The sequence below is a fragment of the Phacochoerus africanus genome, chromosome 14 (assembly GCF_016906955.1).
Source record: "Phacochoerus africanus isolate WHEZ1 chromosome 14, ROS_Pafr_v1, whole genome shotgun sequence".
Classification (NCBI taxonomy): Eukaryota; Metazoa; Chordata; class Mammalia; order Artiodactyla; family Suidae; genus Phacochoerus; species Phacochoerus africanus.
The window spans coordinates 7,419,869-7,446,386 of record NC_062557.1 but is presented as its reverse complement, the minus strand read 5'-3'; the positions used below and the strand labels follow the sequence as shown (position 1 = coordinate 7,446,386).

The window sequence follows — 26,518 nt, the reverse complement described above, 5'->3', positions numbered from 1 at the left end:
CCCCCTCCCCACCACCCGGGGACCCCTCTGGGCACAGCAGGACCCTGGTGGGCGGGAGGGAAGAAAGAGACAGCGTGCTTGCCTGTACTCCAGGGAGAACTTGGTCAGCTCTCTGTTGTTGTGGAGCCACTTGAACTCCAGCGGCCAGCTGCCCTCGGCCATGCACGTGAGCACCAGGCGGTTCCCCTCCAGGTGCACCTGCGTCCGCACCGGCTCCGTCTTGAAATAGGGGGGCACATCGTCTGCGGGAAACGGAGACATAGAGACGCTGGTTAGCACCTGCTCACCTGCCTGGGGTCACCCATCTGGAGCCCTGACGCCCCGAGGCAGAGCTGGCAGGTGCAGCAGCTAAGGGGCCAAGGTCGTGTGGCTGGGAAAGACTTGAACTCAGGTCAGTCTGGCTCCAGGGCTTGGTATTCAGGGTGGGTCCTCCCCACCTCCCTCCTCCCAGACCGCACCAGGCTCACGGCCTCTGCTGCCACCCCTACACGCTGGCACCTTCGTCCCTCTCCGCTCGGTCTCCCCAACCATTCCATACCCTTGGCTTCTGGTTTCTCCTCCAAAAGCAACATAAGTGTCACAAGGAAAACAGACACCTGGGTGGACAGAAGTGGCAGGTGAAGGGGGTGTTGTCCTGAATCCTCTTCCCAGGGTTTGGGGAAAGGCTTCCAATCAAGGGCAGAGTCCATCCAGTGGGTCCCCTTCCACCATCAGGTTGCTTGATCTTCCATCCTGGGTCCCGGGCCAGCCTGCCTCGACCTCCCCACTCATACCCCTGGTTGGCCACGGAGGCAGAGAAAAAGCGGCTGCCTGGGCCAGGGGTATGGGGTGCACCCCTTGCTATGCTTGTCCTAGTCCTGACTCAGGCCAGCCAAGCATGAGCCCCCCACAGCTCCCCTCGATGAGACAACACACTCCGGATCCCGGACTTCAGGGGACTATTCAGACCAACAGCTTCCGGTGGAAATTGAGGCTTTCTGTCCTCTGGCCAGTGGGGGAAAGGGCACAAGTGAATCGGACGAGGGGGCTGACAAAAGGAGAGATGAGGAAGAAGGGGGGGAGGGCAGATGCCCACCACTGAGCAGACCTGCCCTTTAGGGGTGGGGCGGGGCTGGGGGAAGGAGCTGTTCCAGGGGCTTTAACATAGGCTCATTTAATCCACATGCAAGCCCACAACCAGGGAGGATCCTAATCCACCTTTTAGAGAGGGGTGAGAAACCAAGGTTACACAGCTGGAAGGGGAGGAGCCGGCCCTGCAAGGCCAGCACCCAACCTTGTCCGTGACCTGAGGAAGGGGACTGTGGATAAAGGAGAAGAGGAGCCGGAGGCACAAACACACAGGCTTCCCAGAGTTTGTGCCCCCGAACCCTTGCATTTGATAGATGGAGGAGGTGAGGTCCAGAAAAAGCACCATTCAGCACCTCATCTGTGTGCATTCCACGTGCACATAGAGGCTTTTACCACCCGATGCTCACAGCCACACTCCCACTGTTGTAAGGGATACAGCTCGGGGGCCCCATGGTCTCACGCTGCTAAAGCAAAGTCAGGTCCAGACTGGCCAGACCCAAGTCCGAGCACCTTCCACGCACCACACTGTGCCGGGAGGGCTGGGCGTGCTCCAAGCCAGGAAGCTGATGGCAGGCCCGGCGCTGGGCACACTGTTCTGCAGCCCGGTGGTGGGGGAGGGGGTCCCGTCTGCACTCAGCCCACCCCTTCCAGCTGCCCGGGTGTGGACGAGGATTCATCTTTCCGAGTCTCAGTTTCTCCATCAGGAGACACAGGAAGAGACACAGGCACCTCCACATCTTAAGAATTGAGGTAATTGTGCAAATGCTAGCTCCATGCTTGGTCCAGAGTAAATGCTCTGCAAAATTCATTTCGTTCCCAGCATCGAAGAGGGGGCGTCCCTGCCAGGGAGAGGGCTCCGTCGCCCTTGGCGCTGCTGATGCCCCAGACATGCTCTGGTCTGAGAGCTAACTCTCCCTTGGGGGCCCAGATGGTGAAAACTGGAAGATGCTATTCTTTTGGCTTAAGATATGGAACAAACCAAAGAGGAAAGGGCACTAGTAAGGGGTCAGGGTGGAAGGGAGCAAACCAAGATGAGGCCTGGCAGGCTTGTCAGCCCGCTGGGGGTGGGTGCGGCGGGGCCCCTCCTGCAGCACTGAGTCTCTAGAGCGTCAGTGGGGCCTGGAGCCCTGGACCCCCTGCTGCATCCTCTCAACCCTCAGATTTAACCAGAACTGGTCATCCTTGGTTTTCGGATAAGGTTCCCTATCTTTTTTTTTTTTTTTTTCTTTTAAGGGCTGCACCTGGGGCATATGGAGGTTCCCAGACTAGGGGTCCAATCAGAGCTGCAGCCGCTGGCCTACACCACAGCCACAGCAATGCAGGATCAGAGCCGCATCTGCGACCTACACCACAGCTCACAGCAATGCCGGCTCCTTAATTCACGAAGCCAGGCCAGGGATCGAACCCACGTCCTCGAGGATACTAGTCAGGTTCGTTACCGCTGAACCACAAGGGGAACTCCCAAGGCTCCGTTCGTATCTGTATCAACGCCTCACGTTGGGCTTAGGCACAGACGGGTAACTCAAGACAAGCAGGTTTGGGGCCCAGGTCCAGAGGCCCGGTTGCGCAGCTCCTCCATCCCATCCCCCACCTTACGAGTGTGTGGGTGAGTTGTCCTTGAACCCCAACCCTTCTATATTGGCCCTCACCGTGGGGGCCACTGGAGGCGGGGAGATCTGGGGCTGGACTGATGGTGGCTGGAGAGCAGGTGCAAACACGTGCACAAGGCCCGCCCTGGACCCCTGCGTCTGTGGTCCTGCCGCGTGACCACTGATGTTTCCACTGCAGAGTCGATGCTGCTTTTGCCCCGCACGTCTCTCCATCACACTTAAGGGCTGTCATGTGATCGCACTGCCTTCAAAATGGTTGAGAAGGAGCCTCTTCTAGAGAGTGTGTGCGGACCCCCGCCCCCCATCCCTGGCTTCTGGGGTTCTCTGGAGGCGGCGGAAGGCGGAGAGGCAGGCAGGCACCCATCTGCCAAGGAAACGGATTCCCCACCCTCGGAGGCAGCCGGCTCTGCTCTCAGTTTAACAAATGGGCCCATTCGCACTTCAAAGGCGCATTCATATTCTCCAGCAGCTTTTCAAGAGCCCTTTGAATCGCGTTTTTAAAAACCCTCTGTTAGTTCCTGTCATCCCTCGTTTGTTTTAAAACAATAACATTCCCAGCCCCCAATGAAGAAATCCCTTCCATGTGGGCTGACTCAGAGCCAGAACAGTGGAGGGGCGGGCCGTGCATGTGCTTGCACGCGCACGCGGGCACACGCGCTCTGCAGCCGCACGCTCGCCTGGGTAACCCGCTCACTGGGCGATGCCCTCGCACATCCTCGTCTGCCAGTTCATTCCTCAACCCCCCCCCCCCGCCCACCCGCCGGGGGCGCCAGTCTGGAGCCCAAAGGCTTTTGCCTGCATGGGCTGCTTCCAGAGGCTGCCAGAGATAACTTGGGGGAAGGGGAGGGGGCGGTTAGTCTTTCCTGAGAAGCTGCTGGGTACCAAGCCCTGAGCCAGGCACTCAGCATCCCTCATCCCAAGTTATCTTCATAAGGTGGCCTGGCAGAGGCCGAGGCTCCCCTCCCCAAGCCCCTGTTGTACGGGTCACATCCCCTTTCCTGAAAGAAAAAAGGTCCCCTCCAATCTGGGTACAGGGATGTGGGAGAGAAGCCCTGTACAGAATTGATGGCGAGGGGGGTCCAGCTGGTTTTCCTTGATGGGGGAGTCCCGGCCCCAAAGCAGGGGGATGGGAGGGCGTGTGCTGTTGGAGGGATGCTGGTGGCAATGGCAGTGTGTGTCTGTATGTGTGTGTCTGCGTGGCTTTGAGTGTCAGTGTGTGTGTGTGTGCGCACATGTCTTTGCATGTCTGTACACATGTCTGTGTACACTGATGTATGTGTATGTTTGTGTGTGTGTGTTCACCTATGTGTCTCTGAGTGTGTGCTTGCCTGCATATCTGAATGCGTGTGTATTTGTATCTGAGGTGCTTCCATCTCTGTCCGTGCACATTTGTGTGTGTGTGTTTATGTACCTGAACAGATTTCTATTTTTTTTGTCTTTTGGTCTTTTTTTTTCTTTTCTTTTCTTTTTTTTTTAGGGCCGCACCCACAGCATTTGTATGGAGGTTCCAGGCTAGGGGTCTAATTGGAGTTGTAGCCGCCGGCCTATGCCACAGCCACAGCAACAGCAACACAGGGTCTGAGCCGCATCTGTGACCTACACCACAGCTCATGGCAACGTCAGATCCTTAACCTACTGAGCGAGGCCAGGGATCGAACCCGCAACCTCATGGTTCCTAGTCGGATTCATTTCTGCTGCACCATGACGGGAACTCCCTGAACAGGTTTCTGTGTCATGACTACACAAATGGGTAATGCAAAATCATTGACCTTGGGCAAGTTACTTTGCCTTTTTTGCACTCAGTTTCTTGAGCTGCAAATTGGGGATATATTCGTTGTGAGTCTTAAATAAATGAATAAACAAAGTGCTGAGGAAAGTGCCTGGAGCGTGCTATAGGAGAAGCAGCTATTATTACTCTTGATGTATATGCAGATGGGCAGATTACCAAAGGGAAGAGCTCAGAGCCTGTGGGCAGGGGCAGCAGCTCCTTTCAGCCTTAGTTCTAGGATTGTGCAGTACACAACTTGGACTACTGTACACAACAGCTCTGTTAGCCTCCTTTTCACTGGGAAAGGAATAACTGAGAAGGGAGATGGGTCGACAGAATGAATGTTATACAAATGTCATTCTCCTCCACTTTTCCTCACTTTGAAAACACACACATGAAAGTTTTTTTTTTTTAACTAGACAAAGTGATTCGAAAGGTCGCATTTTAAAAAAACCATCAAAGAATGGCCAAGAACATTCTGAAAAAGAACTGTAAGCAGAGGAGACTAGCACAGATATTGAATTATAATATAAAGATGCTATAATTAAAGCAGTGTGTCTTGTCCAAATAGACTGAGGGAGCAATGGACTAGAAAATCTAAGAATAGACCCCAATATACATGGGATATTTAAGAGAGGATGAAAGGTGAATTTCAAGTCAGTGAGGAATAGATCAATTATTCTACAAATGGCTTTGGAACGAGCAGGAAGCCTTTTGGGGAACAAAAGTCGAATCTCTTCCTCACACTTGACCTCAAAATAAATGCTAGATGGATCAATGTTTTAAAGAAGAAACATGATATTCTAAAGGAACTAGAAAAAAAAAAAGTCACAGGGCGGAGTTCCCGTCGTGGCACAGTGGTTAACGAATGCGACTAAGAACCATGAGGTTGCAGGTTCGATCCCTGGCCTTGCTCAGTGGGCTGAGGATCTGGTGTTGCCGTGAGCTGTGGTGTAGGTTGCAGACTCGGCTTGGATCCTGCGTTGCTGTGGCTCTGGCGTAGGCTTGGCAGCTGCAGCTCTGATTAGACCCCTAGCCTGGGAACCTCCATATGCTGCGGGTACAGCCCTAGAAAAGCAAAAAAAAAAAAAAAAAGTCACAGGGGTTTAAAAATATACAATCTTGGCGAAGCAAAGAATTTTCTAAGTACTACACCAACTCCAGAAAGTCATAAAACAGATTGATACCTTTGACTGTAGAAAACTCTTGCATGGAAAAAAAAATTACCTATCAACAAAAAGCAGCAAATGACAAGCTGGGGGAAGATGTGTGCAACTTCTTTCGTGGACAAAGAGCTCATTTTCCTGATAGAAAAAATATTCCCATCAATCAAGAAGAAAAAGATCAACCAACCAACGGAAAAATGGGCAAAGGCTAGGAACCGTTCACAGCAAAGAATTACGAATAACTCTGAAACGTATACAAAGATTCTGAACCTCGTGATATGAGAAAGGCAGGGCACACTCGGTGAGTTCTTTTCTTCCCTATCGCACTGGCCAAGGTCTGAACGCGTGATCCTACCCCAGGCTGGCCAGTCTATGGAGACCCAGGCATCATGCACACAACTCTGGGGACTGCGCTTGGTACAACATTGATGCAGAACAACGTGGCAATTCTATCAAAACGAAAAACGCACCCCACCCATCCATCAATTCTTCGAGAAATCTCTCCTCTCCACACACTCCCACACCCACACCTGTGCACAGGTAAAGTGATAGCCTTTCACAGCCATCCTGTCTTTTGTAACAGCAAAAGCTTGGAAATGACCTGAATGTCTGTCAAGAGCGTGCTGGTTAAAGAAATGACTGCACCTCCAAAGAATAAGAATTCTCCACAGCATGAGGTTCTGGAACAAATTCCGAGACCAATTTTTATGTGAAAAAAAGACGGTGTCGAATGGGATGTATAATCTGCTACCACTTGTGCACGAGGCGGCTTTTGCTTTTGGTCTTTTTAGGGCTGCACTGGCAGCATATGGAGGTTCCCAGGCTGGGGGTCGATTGGAGATGCAGGTGTCAGCCTACGCCACAGCCTACGCCACAGCCACGCAGGATCTGAGCCGCGCCTGCGACCTACGCCACGGCTCACAGCAATGCTGGATCCTTAACCCACTGATAGAGTCCAGGAATCAAACCTGCGTCCTCATGGATACTAGCTGGGTTGCTTACTGCTGAGCCACGATGGGAACTCCAGCTTTTTGGGGGGTTTTTAAAGGATAAAAACAGATTTGCTTACATAGGCATAGGCTTTTTAAACTAGAGGGTCACGTAAGAACCAGGGCTCAGGGACGCTTTAGGGGGAACCAGGAGTTGGGGGGGCTGCAGCAGGGAAGGGCTCACTCTTTACGCCTTTTTGTAACTTTTACGTTGTGTCCATAGGTATGGATTACTGTTCATAATCAGATCTGGGCCACAGCTGCAGCCCCAATTCCACCCCTAGCCCAGAAACTTCCCTGTGCCACATGTATGGCTATAAAAAGAAAAAAATAAAAATAAAAAAGAATCAAATCTGTGCACACATATGCAAACACATACAGGAGTGGGCAGGGTGAGCAGTCACGGGACACAAGAAAGGACGGGCCCTCTGTGTGCACGGGGATGCAGAAGTGTGGCTGGAGGACCCTGGCTACTGGAGACTGAGCCTCTTGAAGGAAGAGCCACTTTCAGAGGCAGATAAGAGGCCTCGGTCCTGGGCTTCCTTCTCGTTTCCCAGAACAGCTCTGGGGGCCCTCGGCTGCCTTTCCCTCCACATTCCCACTAAATACCCACATTGTCCCTGTTCCACTCAGGCTCCGGGCTAAATGGCCCCACACAGAAGCTTATCTCAACTTCAACCTCTCCCCACCTTTTGGCCCTGGCACAATAATGTCATCTTTCTCTGGTGTTCCCCCTTCCCCCCGCCGCCCCATCTCTCCTAGGATTTGGCTTCCAGCCCAGCCAGGCCTGGGAACCCCCCTTCCCCTGGGGCCGAACCCTTACCGCTGGGAGTGCCAGGCAGGGTGACACCCTCTGCCCATCACCAGTTGGGTCAATTGGCCAATAGGTGTGCATTTGGCCTCCAGAGCCAGCGTCACAGGGCACCGGGCCTGGCCCAGGCCTCTTCCTGTCTCTCAAATACCCCAAAGCCTCTCACTTTGTGCAGCCCTTTTCTCGCTATTCAGGAACTGCTTAGCCGTCGGGAGAGGGAGGAAAGCTTGGCAACGGGCTGCAGGCTGGGATTCTTGCAAAGTTCTCAGCTCACCACCTCCTAGGCTCTCATCTCATCGCCTCTGCCCTGGATTGACTTCCGTGGCTCCTAACTGGTCCCCTTCCTGGAGCCAGCTGGTGGCCACAGACATGAGCAGGCTGGGGCCCGGGTCAGAGGAAGCAGGGGCTCCGGGCCCGTCCTGCTCAACAAGCCCCGCCTCTCCCCACGCTTCTATCCCAGCTGCCTTTATGCCAAAAGACCTATGGAACTTTCCACGTGAAGTGTTTCGTCCACCTTCGCAGTGAGGAGTCACGAGACCCTCTCAAGGCAGGTGTCTCCTCTATCCCCACCTTACAGATGAGACCACGCAGCCCTGGTCAATCCTTTGACCTTGCCACCCAGAGGTAAACCCAGATCTGGGCAATTCCAGCGTTCTGGATCTTTCTGTAGGTGACACGGGGCTTCCCTCAGCTGTCCCCACCTTCACACCCTGACCTGTGGACTCCCAGGTGGTGGGGGAGGGATGGTGGCCTCCCTCGGGGCCCTGGCTTTGAGGCCACAAGCAGGGGCTGTGCCGGGGGGTGGGGGGAGTAGGGCTTTCCTCCCCCCAGCTTCCAATGTCACTGCGGAGGAGAGGGCCCAACAGGTGGGCTGGCTGCGCATGAGTCCTGAGCATGTTGGAAGGAGAACGAGGCAGAACCCCCCAGAGGAGACCAGTTCACCTGCAGGTGGGGGGTTTGGAGGGGTGGGCTAGTGGGGTGGGGGTCGGGGAGCCCCAGGGAGATCAGAGAGTTCAGAAGATGATGGGACGTGGGCGTGAGGGGCCCCGTCAACGGAGGCAGGGGCCGGAGCCCCAGGGCTTCTTGGGAAGAAGGGGCTGAGCTGGGGCCCCCATCCACAGCTCTGCTCATCACGTAAGCCCCCAGCTGCCACCTTATCCCAAGAGTTTGACTCGAAGGTCCCAGTGGGTTTATGTTTCAGGTCCTAAGCCAGCTAAAGGGTGACCCTGAGCAGAGCAAGCTCCGGAGTCTTACCGGTCTGTCAGCGGAGGAGATGCCAACCCCTGCCCCAGAGGCTGCTGGGAGCACCAAGGGAGCTAGTGTATGTCAAGTTCAGACACAGCACCTGGCACTTGCTAGATGCTCTTTCTGCTGTTAAAGGTGGCCAGACGGGGAGTGGATGGGGGTGAAAGGGAGCTTGGAGTTTCCTGAATGTCCCAAATTGGAGCCTTCCAAATTCAGCTCCCTCACGGCCACTCCGTGCTGGCCCAAGGACCAAGTCTCTCTCTTTTTTTTTTGTCTTTTTGCCATTTCTTGGGCTGCTTCCACGGCATATAGAGGTTCCCAGGCTAGGGGTCCAATCGGAGCTGTAGCCGCCTGCCTACACCACAGCCACAGCCACAGCAACGCAGGATCCAAGCCGCGTCTGCAAACTACACCATAGCTCATGGCAACGCTAGATCCTTAACCCACTGAGCAAGGCCAGGGATCAAACCTGCAGCCTCATGGTTCCTTGTCGGATTCATTAACCACTGCGCCATGATGGGAATTCCGTCAAGGACCAAATCTTGCTTCGGGATGGCTTGTAAGGCCTTGAGCAAAGGTTCAGGACCAAGGTAGGGACAGCTGGAGCTGCAGGAGGTTTGGTAGAATCAGTGATTCCTCTTTCTCTGAAACCCAAGTCGGGGAGGTATTAAGCCTGGGAGCTGCCTGAGCAGGGGGCTCAGGCAAAGGGGGCTGTGGGTCCTGGAAGAGCCGCCATGCAGGGCCTGCTGAGCCCCGCACCCCCCCCCGAACAATTACTGGGGTGCACACACAGCAGACGGATGCAAGCAGGCAGAGGAGCCCGGGCTCCCTGGCTGTTCCCCTCTCCCTCTTGCCCCGGTGACCAGTAGGGCCCACGTGCTGCTGCCCACCCAGCCTGGGCATCGTAGCCCCTGGCCCCTTAGCTACCCCCCCCCCCCCCCCGGGCTTTCCTTCTCCTTACTGCTTCTCCCACAAATGAGATGCTAATTTATGCCTCCTTCCCTGTCTCCTGGCAGATGCCTGGCCCAGCTCAGCCCCGGTGCTGCCTGCATGCCAAGTGCTTCATTAGCCAGGAAAGAAGGCGCTCGCCCTCCTTAATCTAATCCTCGCCAGTGACCTTCAGAAACCGGGCACCTTCTGACGTCGGGGCCCTGGGAGGGCGCGACAGTCAATTATGCCTCGGCCTCCGCAGCTGCTGCCGAATGGATTTCTCGCTCTGGAAAGCGTGTTCAAAAAGCATCTAATGGAACGGATCATCAATTTGTTTGAATACACATCTAATCTGATTAGGGGGGCCTGGCCACCAGGGTAGCCAGTGTCACAGAGCCCCGATGCGGCCCTGGGGAATGGAATGGTGAGTGGGGCGGGGTGGGGCCAGCCTGGGGAAGAAGGGGTGCTGCCTCCCCCCCATCTGCCCCCCCCACCCCCGCTCCCGGAGCCAGCTCAGCCCATTGAGCATCCAGCCACAAAGTTCCAGTGGGGCCCTCTGCCCCTTCAAGGCTCCAAGGTCCTGTGCTCTGTAACAGTTTTCCTGATGTGAGCTCCATGGCCCTCAGACTTTTGGGGTCCCCTCCCTTACAGCATGTGGGATGCACCTCAGAGCCACGGGTATGGTGACTCCCATGCTAGTGTCCTCCATGAAAAGGCGGGGACGGGCCTCCCTCGCCGCCGTGGCCCCAGAGCTTGGCAGTGCGTCTGACACGCAGGAGGCCCCGGGGCCATGAAGGGAAAAGCAGAGAAGTGAATTTGCTGTTGAACTTGGCAAGGGCCCCTCCCTCTTGAGGGCTGACATTCTTCTGTGTTCCCTTCCAGCTCTGACACTGTGAGGCCTGACCCGGGGCCCTGGAATGGGGTTCCTTGGATCTGAATCCTGGCTCAGCCACCCACTAGCCATGTGGCCTTGGCCATCGGTCACCCCTCTGCATCTCAGTGTCCTCAATGGAAAACGGAGAGAATAAGAGTTCCTACCTCTTAGGCCCAAGGAGAGGGATCAATGGTTCAGCCAGTGCCTGGCACAAAGTGCCCCCACAAGGAGAGTTGCTATTATTTCTCTTTACTTGGAGTAACCTTTGCAAACCCATCTCGCAGCTGCCCCCTACCCCAGCCTGAACCGCACAGGTAAGTAACGCCGAAGCATCCCCAGCCCTGCGTGGAAACAAGATGGTTCTCATCTCCAGTGGGTCCTTCTGCAATTAACAGAGGAGAAGGGAGCCCTGCTGTACATTTCAGCTGGAGGGTTCAGAGATTAAACTTATACCATTGATTAGAATGCTTTTGCCTAACGGTGCTATTATCATTTTAGTGTGTTCAGATTCATTGGAGCTATAAAAGCAGCAATAATAAAATTTTCACTAACTCCTGGAATCCCTCCCCCAAAGCTCCATGATGCCACGTGGATGACACGCCTCTTTTCCTCCACGACCCCCCAGGCGGGGCATCTGCTTCGAGTAATTCTCCAGTTTCACAGCTGGGACCTGAGACTCCCAGAGATGAAGGGCCAGTCTAAGCTCCGCTTTGGGGGCCCGCTGCCCGGCTAGGCCCAGGTGGCTCCATGGAGATTTATCTCACCTGGCATCTGTCATCCCCCTACCCCTGGGCCAGGTGATTCTCTTGAGGATATCTTAGCAGGTGAGCTCTTTCATCACATGGGTACCACTGTCCGCCTGTCCCCCAAGCTCTGGTGATGGAGAAACATCTGCCTCCTGCAGGCCTGGAGAAGCCAAGGGCAAGGACTGGCTAGGGGATGCTTCCAAGAACCCACAGCCTGGGGTCAACCTTGGCCAGTGATAGCGCCACTGACCTTGGCCAATGACAGACTTAGGGCACAGACGGGCACAGACAGCCCCAAGCTTCGGGTGGCATGCTTCCTAAGCATAACTCCCTCTTCATCTCCTTCCTACCCTTGAGAAAGGCCAGGACCTCAAGGAAGACGGGGCACTGGGCCTGAGGAAGGGGAGCCAGGCAGTGAGGGAAGCTGGTGGAAAATGTGACTTAGCATCAGCACTGACTTCCTAACACGCACAGGAGAGGGCTGGGCTGGGCAGCTGGCATGTGACGGGGACCCTGCTTGGCCTCACCACCCCCAGATGGGCACTTTCCACCAGTGGCTACTCACCCCCTCCCAGGATCAGGCGGAGGCGGCTCAGCCTTGGGAGGAGGGAAGGGAACGAGGCCGTGTTGGTCCAGGGCCTAATGCATGATCATCTCCCTGTGTTTTCTCATTTAATCCTCCCGGCCACCTCGGGGGCGAGTTATTATTCCTGCCTTTTTCTTTCTCTCAGCTGAAGCTCAGAGGAGATGGGGACAAGGTCAGCCAAGAGTCAGAGCTGGGTTTCGAACCCACGTCTGCCCGCCCTCCTGCAAGGTCTCTGATCCGCTCTGAGGTCCGCGCTGCGCCTGGATCGCAAGGCCGGAGTCCGTGGCTGGGCCTGGGGAGGGAAGAACAAAGCCCGCCTGCCCCCGCACCGAGGCTGCGAGATGGAGCCCGCCGCCAGGAAGAGCAGACATTCATCAGGCTGGTGACCTCGGTGTACCGGCGCTTTGTGGCGTGTAACAAAGACTGCAGAGCAGAAAATTGGAGTTCAATTTGCCGTCCATCCCGTGCAGCGCTTGGCCCATTCCAGCCCCTGGCAGGCTCCTCTGCGCTTCATCATAAATAATAACGCCACGCGGCTCGATGGCCCTTTCAGCAGTTACAGGCCCCGAGCAATTTACAAGCCGGATGATACACAGAGGGCCGCACTCGCCTGCCGGCAACACACGCGGCCCCTTCCCCATCACTCGCGCGGGCACATGTGCCACCCCCCTTTCCTGCTGCCACCACCTGGGGATCATGCCCAATCAGGAGGGAAACGGCCCTCGTGCAGCCTAGATGCTGCTCAGCTCCTGCCCTGCCACCTTCCTCGTCCCCTTTACTGGCCGTGGGCATTGGCAGCGAGCCCACAGGCCAGGCAGGGACCAAGCCCTTGCCACCCCTGCTGGACCAAGGGCCAGTGCCACTGTCTCTCTTTCGTCCTGTCTTAGGGATTCTGGATCTCTGATCCAGCGTGACGTTGTCAGCACAGGAAGCCCAGTCTCTCCTCTGAACTTTGGACGGGGATTGGGGGGGCACAGAAGTCACCCTCCCCCTTCACAAATGAGACTCCCAGGGATCCCACGTCAGCTGCTGCGCTGAGACCAAGCCCAGGGCTCCAGCACTCAGTCGCCACCCGAGAGAGCCCTGAGGAGGGAGGCCACCCAGGGGCCAGGGCAGGCCAGGCAGCTTCCTCTGAACGGGCCAGGGGCTTCCCAGCGGGCAGGGGCTCTGGGCGGAGTGTGCGGGGAGCTTCAGCCACATGTCTTTATTTTTCCATCCAAAGATCACATACCTGTGATTCATGTATGTGAAACTTCCAGAAGAGGGGACTCCATAGACAGGACAGAGATTGGTGGCTGCCAGGGGGCCGGAAGAAGAGGACTTGGGAGTAGCTGCTTCATGGGTTACAGAGTTTCCTTTGGCGGGGATGAAAGTGTTTTGGAATCATGTAGAGATGGTAGCTATGCCGCACTGAGAATGTTCTTAGTGCAAGGGAACTGTTTGCTTTGACGTAGTTGATTTTTTTTTTGGTCTTTTTAGGGCCGCACTTGCGGCACATGGAGGTTCCCAGGCTAGGGGTCCAATTAGAGCTGGCCTGCCCCACAGCCCACAGCCATGCAGGATCCGAGCCGCGTCTGTGACCTACACCACAGCTCACAGCAATGCTGGATCCTTAACCCACTGAATGAAGCCAGGGATTGAACCTGCATCCTCATGGATGCTAGTCAGGTTCAATATCACTGAGCCCCAACGGGAACTCCTGAAGCGGTGGATTTTATGCTATGAGTCTTATCTAACTGAAGGAAAAACCCAAGTAAACCTGGATACAAGGTCTTAACCCTGTCCTACTTCCTCTCCCGCCACCTCTCTGCCCCCAGCCCCACATGGTCCTCAGCACAAGGCTGGAGGAGCTCTAAAGGCACCTGGCATCCTAAGAAGTCACCTGGCTCTTGCCTTCACCTCCTCCCTCCCTCCCCTGATGTGATGCTCAGGCCTCTCCCAAGTCAGGCGTGGGGACCACCCTGGGTTCTGGAGGCTGGGCTGGGTTTCCAAGCAGCCTCCTGGGCCCAGGGCTAAGAGCCGGTGCTGGTTGCAAGGGGACGCCCCTGCTCCCAGCTCCCTGCCAGCCTCCGCCCACCTTAATGGGTTGTCTGAACGAGGGCAGAGAGCTTCAGCTTTGTAGGTGGACACCCCCCCGCCCCCCGGCTCCATGCTTACAAACTGAGTCAGCACCGGAATTTTCCGGGCTGTCACTTCCTCAGCGCACAAATTCATCATCTCCCTTGCTGGGGCTTGGTGGGATTCCCTGTAACAGAACTTAAAAAACCAGATGCACTTTTTTTTTGGGGGGGGGGTCTTTTTAGAGCTGGACCTGAGGCATATGGAAGTTCCTGGGCCAGGGGTCGAATCAGAGCTGCAGCTGCTGGCTTCCACCACATCTATGGCAATGATGAATCTGAGCCACACCTCACGGCAACCCCAGATCCTTAACCCACTGAGTGAGGCCAGGGATTGAAGCTGCATCCTCATGGATACTTTACTGGGCTCTTAACCTGCTGAACTCCAAACTTTCTCATTCTCACCACACCGGGGGTAGGATTAACCAGCCCACAGTGCAGGGGCTGGTGTCTGGCAGGGTGGAGGGCCTCCCGTGGCCAGTGCCTGGAGAGTGACGGGCAAACACCACGAGTTAGTTTTCCCACTGCTCCCACAAAACCCAGGGTCACTGAGAGCCAGCCCGGAGTGCGAACCCGGAGAGCGAGAAGGGGAGGAGGCAGACTCAGCTCCAGACCAAGATGTGAGCAGGTGGGTGGCCCCCAATGCAGGGGGTAGGCACGGAGTTGAACTTGACAGCATGAGGCCGGCCGTCCCAACCCCCATCCCAGGCCACAGCTGCCCTGGCCTGGCTGCCCCTGTTCACGTGCCCTGGTGGCAGGTGGCTCTTGCCGACAGCAGCCTGGCCGCTGGGTCGGAGAAGTCTGCTGAACGGAGGGGAGGCGTGGGGAGGGGGCAGAGGCAGGCAGCAGCCCCCCCCCCCCCCCCGTTCCAGAGGCTGCATTCATTATCCTTGCCTGGGAGCCAACAGGGACGCCCCGTCCTGCCTCTTCACGCTGTCATTTTGCAAACCTAGAGCCCATCTGCTGAGGGTTAAAGTGGCCCAGCCAGAGGCTGAGGAAGAGGCGGGATTTGCTCACCACTCTGGACCACCTGATGGTTATCCACCCAGAGGTCAGGGGGGCGTCCTCTCAGCTCGAGGCTCCCCTTCCTCCCCCTGAAGCTGAGGCCCCAGGTCTCATCGGGCTCCCCAGCCCTCTCCAGGGGAGCCTGGGCCTGGCAGCTGATGCCGGCGGCAGCAGACGACAGAGCTGGAGAGGCAAGGAGATTCATACTAATGAGAGACAGGCCGGTTTTACTGAGCGCATCTCCACGGGTGCCTTGGTTCCTGCGAAATGGAGTTTATGTTCCTGGCGCTGGTTCCCCTGCATCCCGTGTGTGGGGGGCGGGGGGCAGTTGCTGGGGCCGGATGTCAGACAAAGCCCTAGGCTGGCCGCCCCTGGCCCAGCTCTGCCCCGGACAAAGGAGCGCCTCCCGCAGGCTCCCCACCCACCCGGAGCATAAAGTGGCTGCAGAACTCACCTAGTCCGACCCTTTTGGTTGGCAGATGGGGAAACCGAGGCAGGGGAGTTTCAGGGGGACTGGAGTCCAGCTTTTCTTTCTTTTCTTTTGTCTTTTTTTTTTGTCTTTTTCTAGGGCCGCAGCCGCGGCATATGGAGGTTCCCAGGCTAGGAGTCTAACCAGAGCTGTAGCCTCCAACCTACACCACGGCTCACGGCAACACCAGATCCTTAACCCACTGAGCGAGGCCAGGGATCGAACCCGAAACCTCATGGTTCCTAGTCGGAGTCATTAACCACTGAGCCACGATGGGAACTCTGAGAACCTAGCTTTTCTGATACCAGGTCACCCTGTCTCACGTGACAGCTTCAGGTCCATTTCTCACGTCTATAAAACGGGCACAAAGGCTTGACGGATGTTCACTGCCCTCTTCCAAATCTGGCCTCCACCCTCCTCGATGGAACGAGGTCTGGATGCTTCAGAATATTTTTCATAGGCTCCTGCTATACCTTCTGTTATGGGTTGAATTATGCCCCCTACCGAAGTCCTGCCCCTGGTACCTGTAATTATAACCCTACTGGGAATTACAGTCTCTGCAGAGGCGACTAAGGATGAGACCCTCAGAGTGGCCCTAATCTAATCTGACTAACAGAGTGCGGGAGACACAGTGGGAAGACGCCAAATGCAGAGCCGGGAGGGAAGCATCTAGAAGCCAAGGACTGCTAACCACACCAGAAACTCGAGCAGCGAGGGCTGGGGTTTTTTTTAGGGCTGCACCTGCGGCATATGGAGGTTCCCAGACTAAGGGTCAAATCAGAGCTGCAGCTGCTGGCCTACACCTCAGCCACAGCAATGTGGGACCCGGGCCACATCTGTAACCACAGCTTGTGGCCACGCTGGATCCCTAACCCACTGAGCGAGGCCAGGGATTGCCCTCCTGTCCTCATGGATACTAGTTGGGTTCTTAACCCGCTGAGCCACAACGGGCACTCCGCTTGCTGCTGTTGTTTTAAGCCACCTAGTTGGTGGCCTTGGGTTATGACAGCTCTCAGAAACTAATGCACACCCCCAGAATGGTCCCCCAAAGGCAGCCTTGAGCAGAGCCCCCTGCCCTACAGAGGTTTCACAGATGCTCCCCCAGCAGACACGAACTTCCTTCTTTGTGTTCACGCAGGGAACCCCCTGGATCCCCCCATCTTTGGAATGCCCCCACTGGCCTCTAAGCTGTGGGAGGACCCATCTTGGTCCTTTTCATGCCCCCTGGCTGCTTGCACAAAGTGGAAACTCAAATACTGAGCCAAGGGAAAATGAAAGGAATTCTTGTTTCCAGAGGCGTCAGGGTGATCTCTGACCACCCTGCTCCTGATCGATGGCTTCCCATCCTCATCTGTCACCTCTCCACGCGCGTGGACCGCAATGTGCCCTCCTGACCCCACAGCAGCATCCTGCCAGCTGCTCCACCGTGAGGCCCGAGCTCCGCTAACGGTGACAGACAACATCCGCGCACCGGGGAGTGCACGGCAGCGGGATTGGCAGCTTGGCAGGAGGTACTGGAGTGACGGATGGCCCTGCTCTGCCATTTCCAATTCATTCCCTGGAAGCTGAGCCTTTTCTGGGAAGGAGGGCAGAGCGGCCTGGCACTGCCAACACGCACATGGGCGCCCCCTCTTTCTCCATGGTCTCCCCCCCAGGACCAAAGCCCCTGCCATTCCCCTGGCGACAGGGGCAAGGGTGGGAGAGGATGCTGAGCTCTCCTGGGCTCAGAAGGTGGATAATCAGCTCTTCCCCGTACTCCCCCCTTTCCTGCAGGGACACCCCCATCCAGAGAGAGTCATGCCCTTCCTGCCCTCTGCCCTCTGGCCCAGCTGGAGAAGTGACCTTGGCCAGGGACTCACAGCCCCAGAGGCAGCCTGCGTCCACGGTTTGGAGGACCAGGTGCCTCCACGCTCCGTGTGTGTGATTTCTGAGCCCAGGCAGCACGACTGTCCATTGTACAGACAGGAGAACGGACCTTCGGCATCTGAAGGGTCTTAGCCCAGGCTGCAGAGACGGCCAGTGTAGACCCCCGGATTTGAGGCACAGGGCTGTGTGTCCCCAAAGCCCACGCTCCTTCCCCTGTAACAGCTGCCGTGGGCTGCTAAGGCGAGGAAGCCATCTCTTGTCATGCTGTCCTCAAGCACCCACGTGTCCCCAGGAGGCAGGGACAAGAGCCCAGGCTCTTACCATGAGCACACTGCTCCCGTGGATGTGGGCTGGCTTGGGTCTCAAGGGAAAGGCCAGGATGTCAGGCCCCCAGCAGGGCCAAACCACCCCCTCAGGCACGTGGTTGGGGCTGTCAAGGGACCCACTTCCCCAGGACCTGTGTTACCTTGGGCAAGCCGGGCTAGTTGTCCCAGCTTCACTTCCCCTTTAGGTCACTGCCAGGTTCATCTCCGCCCACCCCACCCGCCGGGGTGCCGAGGACTAAACAAGACAAGCCCTCGAGGCAAGAATCCAAGAGGGTGAGGGTCTTGTCACCAGCAGGGTGAGACCCCTGAGAGGCTGCCACGGGAAGTGACACAAGAAGGTGGGCTCCAGAAGCCCCCCTCAAAGGGCTAAGGCCAGGAGGGTCCCAGGAGACCTGCGCGCACCGTCCGGCTGTGCCCGGTCGTGCCCGGGCGTGGGGAGCGGGAGGGCAAGCTGGGAGCTGTGGTTTGGCCATGGGCAAAGCCAGCCTGGGAAAGGGGAGATTTACAGGAAGGCTACAAGTTACCGGAAGGAACAATAAATTAATATTATAGGGCCGTTTGGCTGGTGACAAGGGACAAAACCTGTGGTCCAAAAAAGCCCCATGTGAGAGTGTCAAAAGGCTGAACGACAAGGCCAGATGGGGGGAGAGCAGGAAAGAGGCTCACAGGGGGTGAGCAGGCGGTGGAAAGATGGCAGGGCCTCCCGACCTTCCAGTCTTGTCTCCCACCTCCTGCCCTTCCCTCAACTCAACACACTCAGTGTCAGGCCCAGAGCCTCTGTTCCAGACACCGCGTTCCAAGCCAGCTCGTGCTGTGTCTTGGCCTCCCCTGGGCCCTCCACCCCCACTGCCCACCAGGCCCCCGACGCCTCCTGAGCGTTTCAGCGCCCTTGATGCCTGCTCATCTCACACAGGTGCTCTCTTGGCCGAAATCATGATAGAAGGTATGCATTCCATTCATTCATTCACTCACTCACTCAACTTGCGGATTCAGCAACTGGTCTTCTTGGTTTGTTTTGGTTTGGGGGCTGCCCCTGGCCAGGGATTAGATCTGAGTCGCCACTGTGACAACACCGGATCCTTAACCCACTGTGCGGGGCCAGGGATCGAACCTGTGTCTCAGTGCTCTCAAGGCACCACCGATCCTGTTGTGTCACAGGGGGAACGCTTGTTTTTTCTTTTGTTTTGTTTTGTTTGTTTTCTTTTTAGCACGGCACCCTCGGTGTATGGAAGTTCCCAGGCTAGGGTTTGAATCAGAGCTACAGCTGCTGGCCTACACCACAGCCACAGCAACGCCAGATCCGAGCCGCATGTGTGACTTATGCCCCAGCTTGTGGCAAAGCCAGATCCTTCACCCACGGGAGCGAGGTGAGGGATTGAACCCACATCCTCATGGACACTATGGTGGGTTCTTAACCCGCTGGGCCACAGCAGGAAGTCCTCAGCAACTGTTTTTTGTGCTCCTACTATGTGCCGGGAGATGGCATGGTGAGCCAGAAGAAAACCCCTGCCCTCCAGCTGCTCACAGGGAGACGGATGAGCCCTTTAACCGTAGCCCTTTAACTGGCTTCCCCAGACACATCAGGCCTATAGCGCAGGTGCAGCTCACCCCTCAGGCTTAGAAGGACCAACAGGTAAGGTGGTCCGGGACAGCAGGACCTGTGCCAGGTGGGGCTGTCATGGACAGAGGGTGCCGTGTGTGCCAAAGCCAGGAAGCATGAGAGGCCAAGAGACCAGTGGTTTCTGGCAGCTGCAGGTATTTCAGTACAGTGGGGACAGAGGGTGCCGGGTGCTGGCTGCAGGGTGGGAGGAGATGAACTGGCTGGTACAGTGGCCACAAGAGCAGCCCCTGGGGCTTGAACTTGGATTGAAGACCTGGCTTCTCCAATGAGGAGCTGCACGGCCTTGGGCAAATCACTTAACCCTTGGAGCTGCGTTCCTCATTTGAGGAGACTGAGATAAAGCTAACAGCCCCTGCCTCATAGAATTGGGGCGAGGGAAAAACGAGAAAATGCAGCCATATCTCCTAGCCCGGCTTCTGGTTTTTGAATGAATGAGTGAAGAGGGTTGGGGCTCCCGAGACTAAAGGGCAGAGTCACACACAGTTCGAGGAGCAGACAAAGACGTGGAGGGTAGTCTTGCATGACCCTTGTTGAGGCTGGAATAAAGGACCCCCACCTTCGCAGCCCAGACCATCACAAGGTCATGCCTCCTGCATTGACCCTTCTGGCTCAGTGAACACCAATTACGGGCGAGGCCCTGCAACACAAAGACGGAGACACAGTCCCACCCGGAGGCCCTGCAAGCTGGCTGGAGAGATAGCATTCAAGTGGGAAGGAAGACAAACGGGCGAGCCATCGCGGAGCCCAGCGGACAGTGGGCGTGGGTACCAGGTGCAGTGGGTCCTGGGGGCAGCGTGGGGCGCCCAGGATTAGCAGGGCAGTCAGGGAGCTCTTTGTAAGTCCATAATCCCATGGCTCTGGACTGTCAGCTCCGAGCCGGCCATGCCACATGCTGGGACAGCGTCAGGGACCAAGATCGCAGGGTCTTTGAGCTCATGAAGTGACATTTGCCGTTTTCTCTGTCCCTCCTCAGTGCCGCAGGGCAGGGGTGGAAGGAGATAAGAGCAGATGCCGAGACCCCTGGGGGGGCTGCTGTTTAAGAGCCTCTCCAGGGAGAGGTGGTATTCAGGGAGCAACACCTCCTTTGGGGACTTCCTTTCTTTCAGTCCCAGGGGAAAATATTTCCTTTTTTTTTTTTTTTAATAGCTGCACCCTCAGCATATGAAAGTTCCCGGGCTAGGGGTCAAATCGGAGCTACAACTGCCAGCCTACACCACAGCCACAGCAACTCAGGATCCCAGCCGCATCCGCGACCCACACCACAGCTCATGGCAACACCGGGTCCTCAACCCACGGAGCGAAGCCAGGGACCGAACCCGAGTCCGTGTGGTTCCTCGTCAGATCCTTAATCCACTGAGCCATAATGGGAACTCTAGGAAAATATCTCTGTATCCAGAGAGAGATGATGCTGAGGAAAGAGGAGATGGCTCAGCTTGGACCCTGGTGGCAGTGGGGGTGGAGAGAAGGATGGGTACTTTGGCGCAGGGCAAGGAAAGTTCTTTGTGGGCATGGAGCGGGGGCTTGTCTGAGGGAGAGGGGGCTTGTCTGAGGGAGAAGGTCGGTAGTGATGGGGCTGGTTTCTAAGACCCAAACGCTGGAGCAGGTTTGGGGGAAAGATGCTGAGTCTAGTTGGAGGTGAGTGTGGCCTGCTGGACGTCCAGGTAAGGAGTCCGGTTGGGCATCCAAGCGTGGAACTCAGGGCTGGAGAAGGAGCGTGGAGCTGTCGGTTCGCACGCATCAGACAGAAAGGGGAGAGCGAGGAGGAAGCGGTTCTGTCCACTGCCGAGTATGCGTCCCAAGCCTTGGGGGACCCCATTCTGGGTCCCTTGGTCACTTGGCAGTCTGTGCCCGCACCGCCAAAGAGCTAACTTGTATTAAGCACCTGCCTTGTGCCAGGTTGTTCCCAGGCGCCTTAGGTGCGCACCTACCAAACCCGCACAACCCTTGAAGGTCATTACTGCCCTTCTAACAGATGGGGAAGCAGCAGTGCAGTGAGGCTGAGGATGCGCCCAAGGTCCCTCGGCCGTGGTCGGCGGAGGAGGGGTTCACACCTGCCTCTGCCACGTCCAAGGCCCCAGCTCTTGTCCCAAGGACACGTCCCACCTCATTAAGCCCGCGGTGAACCGGGAGCTGCCTGAGTCGGGTTCTCCCGAGAGGGTTTAGGAATTAGGGGGTGGGAGTTCCCTACACATCTCAGCAGTAACAAACTTGACTAATATCCATGAGGAAGCGGGTTTGATCCCTGGCCTCGATCAGTGGGTTAAGGATCTGGTGTTGCCGTGAGCTGTGGTGTAGGTCGTAGACGTGGCTCGGGTCCTAAGTTGCTGTGGCTGCAGCACATGCTGGCAGCTGCAGCTCTGATTCAACCCCTAGCCTGGGAACTTTCACGTGCTGCGGGTGAGGCCTTAAAAAGGCAAAAAAAAAAAAGAATTGGTGGGACACCAGAGCACCAGCCCTCACAAAGGGGCAGGGGTCAAGGGGTCACATCCCCAGAAGCTCCCACCTGCCAGGATCAGATGGTGCCCCCTCTGCTCCTGGGAAGAGCCCTGTGGGCTGGCCAGCAGCAGGGCCCCCAAGGGGGTGGCAGGGCCCTTCTGCCTCTTTCTTCCGCAGTCCCGCTCTTTCTCCCTCTGTGGCTGGGTCCTTCCATCTCCCATCCCTCTCCCACCCTCCGCTGACTCTTGGACACTGTAGAGCCATCACCCTGCAATAGCAGATCAATCTCTCCATGGCTCATCCACTCCAAACACATCATTTATGCCCTCAAGGTCAAAGCGTTTATTTCTGGGTGAGAAGCGGGGTAAAAGGAGAGTCCCTCTGGCGGAGCCCCATCCCAGATAACGATGGACCAGTCAATATATCTGTCCACTGGGCACTGACATACGGATACAGGTAGGGGTGGCTGGAGGTGCAGGCCTCGCCCCCTGCACAGCTGTCTGCCTTCTCTGGGGTCCCTGAATTCTCCCCAATGTCTGCAGCTCCCTTGGGTGGCGCTCAGGGGCCCTGTTTAGTGTTTTCGCTCTTTCTTGAGTCCCCTTAAACAATTTTGACCGTTGGAGCCTCCTGTCAATATCTCCTTGGCCTCTCTTTTTAGTCCCGGGGAGAAAATATTTCTCTGCGGAGAAGAGACGTGATGCTGGAGAGAGAGGAGCTGGTTTAGCTGGCAGGGAAAAGCGCTCACGAGCCAGCAGGAGGGTGCCCTGCTGGTGAGAAAGGAGGATGGAGGCAGCTGAGGTGCAGCAGAGAGAAGCCTGGGCTGGAGGCAGGAAGATTTCATTTGGCCCATCCACCTGCTTTGGGCTGGGAGACTTTGAGAAATCCACTCCACCTGGCCACACCTCCCTCCTCCTGTCTGAAAAAGGAGGCAGTGGTGTCAGGGCCAGGGGTAGTGTGATCACGACGCGAGATCGGGTAGGGCGCTGGCCGAGAGAAGAGCCGGTTACACTGGCCCACTGGGTTGAATAGGGTCCTTCCCCGTCTCCAATTCATGTCCACCAGGAACCTCTGAATGTGACCTTAACTTGGACAGGGGTCTCTGCAGAAGGAATGAGATGGGGTTCTCTTGGAGGCGGGTGGGCCTTCAACCCAATGACTCGTGTCCCTGTAAGACCATAAGAAGAGGCCACGTGAAGATTGGGGAAGAGGTCCAAGCTGTGTGTCCAGAAGCCAAGGGACGCCACCATAAGCTCCAGAAGGAACCAACCTTGCTGACCCCTTGATTTTGAACTTCTGGCTCCAGGAGTGTGAGAAGAACAATTCCTATTGCTTAAAGGCAGCAGCATGGTGGTAATTTGCTGTGGCTGCCACGAGAAACGACGCCACTGACTGATAAGGCTGTAGGAGAGGCACTTTGTTGATGCTAGACCCATTCCCATCACTGAGGGTGACTGAGGCTCTGTGTGGAGGGGGAGGGGGAGGGGAGGGGCAGAACCCTCCCTCCATATCTCAATTCTAGGTTGGACCCAAGGGAGGAGCAAGTTTCTTTTTTTTTTTTCTTTTTTTTGGCCACACTCAAGGCAGGTGTGATCCCTGGCCAGGAATCAAACCCACACCAGAGCAGCAACCCAAGCTGCTGCAGTGACACCACCAGGTCCTTAACCCGCTGAGCCGCCAGGGAACTCCGAGCCCTCACTGCTTGCCTGAATGAATCAGCCAGACTGTGATGCTCTCCTGGCTCCGAAATTCAACATACCCAAGGCTGAACCCAGGTCTCCGCAAGCTTGTAGAGCTCCCCTAATGCTCCAGCACAGTTAGAGGTACTGTTCACCCCGGCATCCAGCCAGAAACAAGGGTGCTCATCCTTGGTCACCCAACCCCCACATCCCACCCCCATCTCACTGCTCCTCCACTCTGCAAGCCACCCCTGTGCTCTCTCTTGTCATCTCTGACCCTGGCTTCCGTTGCCCAGCCCTGGCTGGCCTCCCGGCCCTCAGTCATTTGCTCGATCTACTTAATTAAAGGGATTTCCAATCAAGGGCTCCCTGCTGTAATTCTGTCCACGGCACCCCGTCGCCTATAGGATAAAATTTTCCTTAACAAGGAGTACAAAATCCTTTCTGTCACCGAGCCAGACACATGGGGGTGTTCTGGAAGTTTAAATGGAAGAACCCAGAAACTGTGGTTTCCTGACCACAAAGCCTTACCCCTGCATCTCTGCTCCTGTCAACCCACCACTTGGCTCCCCCCCACCAACCTCCCCCGGGCACTGGGGCCCCAGGCCCGCCGTGGGGGAGATGCGCCTCCATCTCTCATTATAACCTCCGGCCTCTTGTCTTGTATTTTTCTCTTCCTGTCTAGACCACTGGTTCTCAACTGGGGGGCCCGCACCCAGGGGACACGTGGCAATGCCTGAAGATATTTTTGACTGTCACAATAGGGGTGGGGGTCGTGCCACTAGGATCAAGTGGGTAAAGCCAGGGATGCAGCAAAATATCCACTAGGATCAAGTGGGTAAAGCCAGGGGATGCAGGCCAGCCCCTACTCTGGCTCCAAATGTCCCTGGTGAGACGTCCGGGTCCAGACTCGGGCAGCGTTCACGGCCGTGTGTTCCTGGGCTCCAGGGCCCGCCCGGCTGCCTGCCACACCATTGCCCTCATCACGTGCTAGCCGAGCGAACAGGCTCCCGCTCATCCCCGGCGCTACAGGAAAATCCAATCACTTCTCCAAACGGGAGGCAGGAGGTGGGAGGCGCAGGGCTGAGGGGGAAGCTGCGGGCCGTCTCCCAGCCCCCAGAATCAGGCGCCGGGGAGGGAGGAGCTGAGAGCCCGGCTTTCAGAGCGAACTGCTTCCTCCAGGAGCCAGAGAGAACGCCACCGATCCAGCTAACAAGTTGCCAGGGCTGTGATAACGTTGCCAGACAATGAAGTTGCCCTTCTTCCCCATGCGGGACTGCCAGGCTGATGAGACAACAGGCCTGCTAATTAGGCTGTAATGGCAGCCGCAGGGGGACAGCTTTTCGGAGGAAGAGGAGGCTGGGGGCTCTCTTTGGCCCGATCAGAGATGGAGCATGAGGCTGGGCTGGGTGGCTTTCCCGAGACGGAGCATGTCCCCCTGTCACCCCAGCTGCAGCCTGGGGGGTGGGGGTGGGGGTGGGGGAAGGGCCTGTCTTCAGTCTCAGGCATCGCTGGGGCCTCTCTATGGCCTCAACCCAGTCGTGCCCCCAGATAAACACTTAACTGAGACATTTAATAAAGAAGAAGATGGGAGTTTCCAGGTGGATCAATGGGTTAAGGACCCTGCGTGGTCCCTGCTGTGGCCCTGGTTTGATCCCTGGCCTGGGAACGGCCACCTGCTGTGGGCGTGGCCAAAAAAAAAAAAAACAACGGAGGATGAACCTCAGAGGGCCTCCCCTCCCCTTTCAGGGTCCACCTCTGTCCTCTCCAGCCCCTGGATGCCCAGGCTGGCTCTCACCAGCTCCCTCCAGCCCCAAATGGATGCAAGCAGAGCAGTGCTCAGCCAGGCCAGACACAGAGAGGTCCCCCTTTATGCGTCCCCTTGAGTGGGGGACGTGCTAGCCACTGCATCCTAACCTGCTTCCCAGTCCCACAGCCCTGGGCGGGGGCAGGCAAGCACATCACTTGGCAGCCTGTCTGTATCCCCTGGAAGAGTGTGAACAGTCTGGGAAACCCAGGTCCCTGGACACAGGCCCCAAGGCTCTCCAGGACAGGCCCAGCTCCTGATCAACGCTACTGTCATGGTCATGTCCATGGGACTTCCCTCCACTTACAGAACTCCCCTTCCAAGGCGCTCTGTGCTGCTCCCACTGGGACTCACCCAGCTACAGATGCCTCGGTGCCACAGGCCTGACCCCCGCAGGCACCACCCGGAACCTTCTCTGCAGATACCACTGTCCCTGCTGGGGCCTCTGTCACCAGCAGGCACCACCCTAGACCCCGCGTCCTCCAGCCGGCCCTCCGGCTCCTTCAAGGAAGTGCTTCCCTCTCTTTGAGACTCTGCCCCAGAAGAAGGGTCATTATTGCTAATGCCTTTTCTCCCCCATCTGTTGTGATTGTTTACACTCCACTTGCTAATTAGAGACTAATTAGCTGGTGCTGAAATTCATCACTTTCCAAACGCAACACGGCTGCAGGAAGAGCACAGTGATGCGGGCAACATCTGCACCTCCGCTTGCGGCCAAGGCGGCGTCATTCTGCTTCTGCGCCCCCGCCCCCCTTCCTCCCCCTCCCCTCCTCTCCCTCCCCTTCCCCTCCTCCTCTCCCCCTCCCCCTCCTCCTCCCCTCGCTCCTTCCTTCTCCTCCCCTCCTCCTCTTCCTCCTCCCCTTCCTCCCCTCCCCCTCCTTCCTCCTCCCCTCCTCCTCTCCCCCCTCCTTCCTCCTCCTCCCCTTCTCCTCCCACCTTCCTCCTCCCTCCCCTCCCCCCCTCCTCCCCCCTCCTCCAAAAGCCCCCAGAGGGGCCGGGGACACCTCTCTTTTACTTGGTCCCCAGCACAGAGCAGCATAGCTCAGGGTAGACACCCAGGCCCTTCTCACTGGAGGAGCAAGGCAGGTGTAAGGAGGGATGGGGGCCGGGGGGGGGGGTTTGTTGGAGGAGGGGGCACAGGACCGCACTCACGCAGGGGGGACAGGAAGCTAGGAAGCTGTCGTGACCCTGGCGGCGGCAGCAGCCCAGGAAGAAGCATTCCCGAGGGTGGGCAGTTTGGAAGAGACGCTCCAGGCCAGGGCCAGGGCCTGGGCAGGCCTCTGGGGTGCTGGGGGTGGGCACAGGGGCAGGGCAGGAAAGCTGGACAGGAAGGATGAGGTCACACAGGGAGGGCAGAGGCCAGACAGGGAGGGGAGTGGAGGGGCGGTGGGGAGGAAGCCGA

General features: G+C 57.0%; 1 protein-coding gene across 2 annotated transcripts in view; it reads right to left on the bottom strand.

The window, feature by feature from the left end:
- SDK2 (sidekick cell adhesion molecule 2) overlaps positions 1 to 26,518 on the bottom strand; it is a 287,007-nt gene that overhangs the window by 153,300 nt on the left and 107,189 nt on the right. For both annotated transcript variants that reach the window (XM_047756656.1, XM_047756657.1), the window contains exon 2: positions 83 to 242. In XM_047756656.1, the coding sequence (XP_047612612.1) occupies positions 83 to 242 (160 nt within the window). The remainder of the gene's footprint in view (positions 1 to 82; positions 243 to 26,518) is intronic.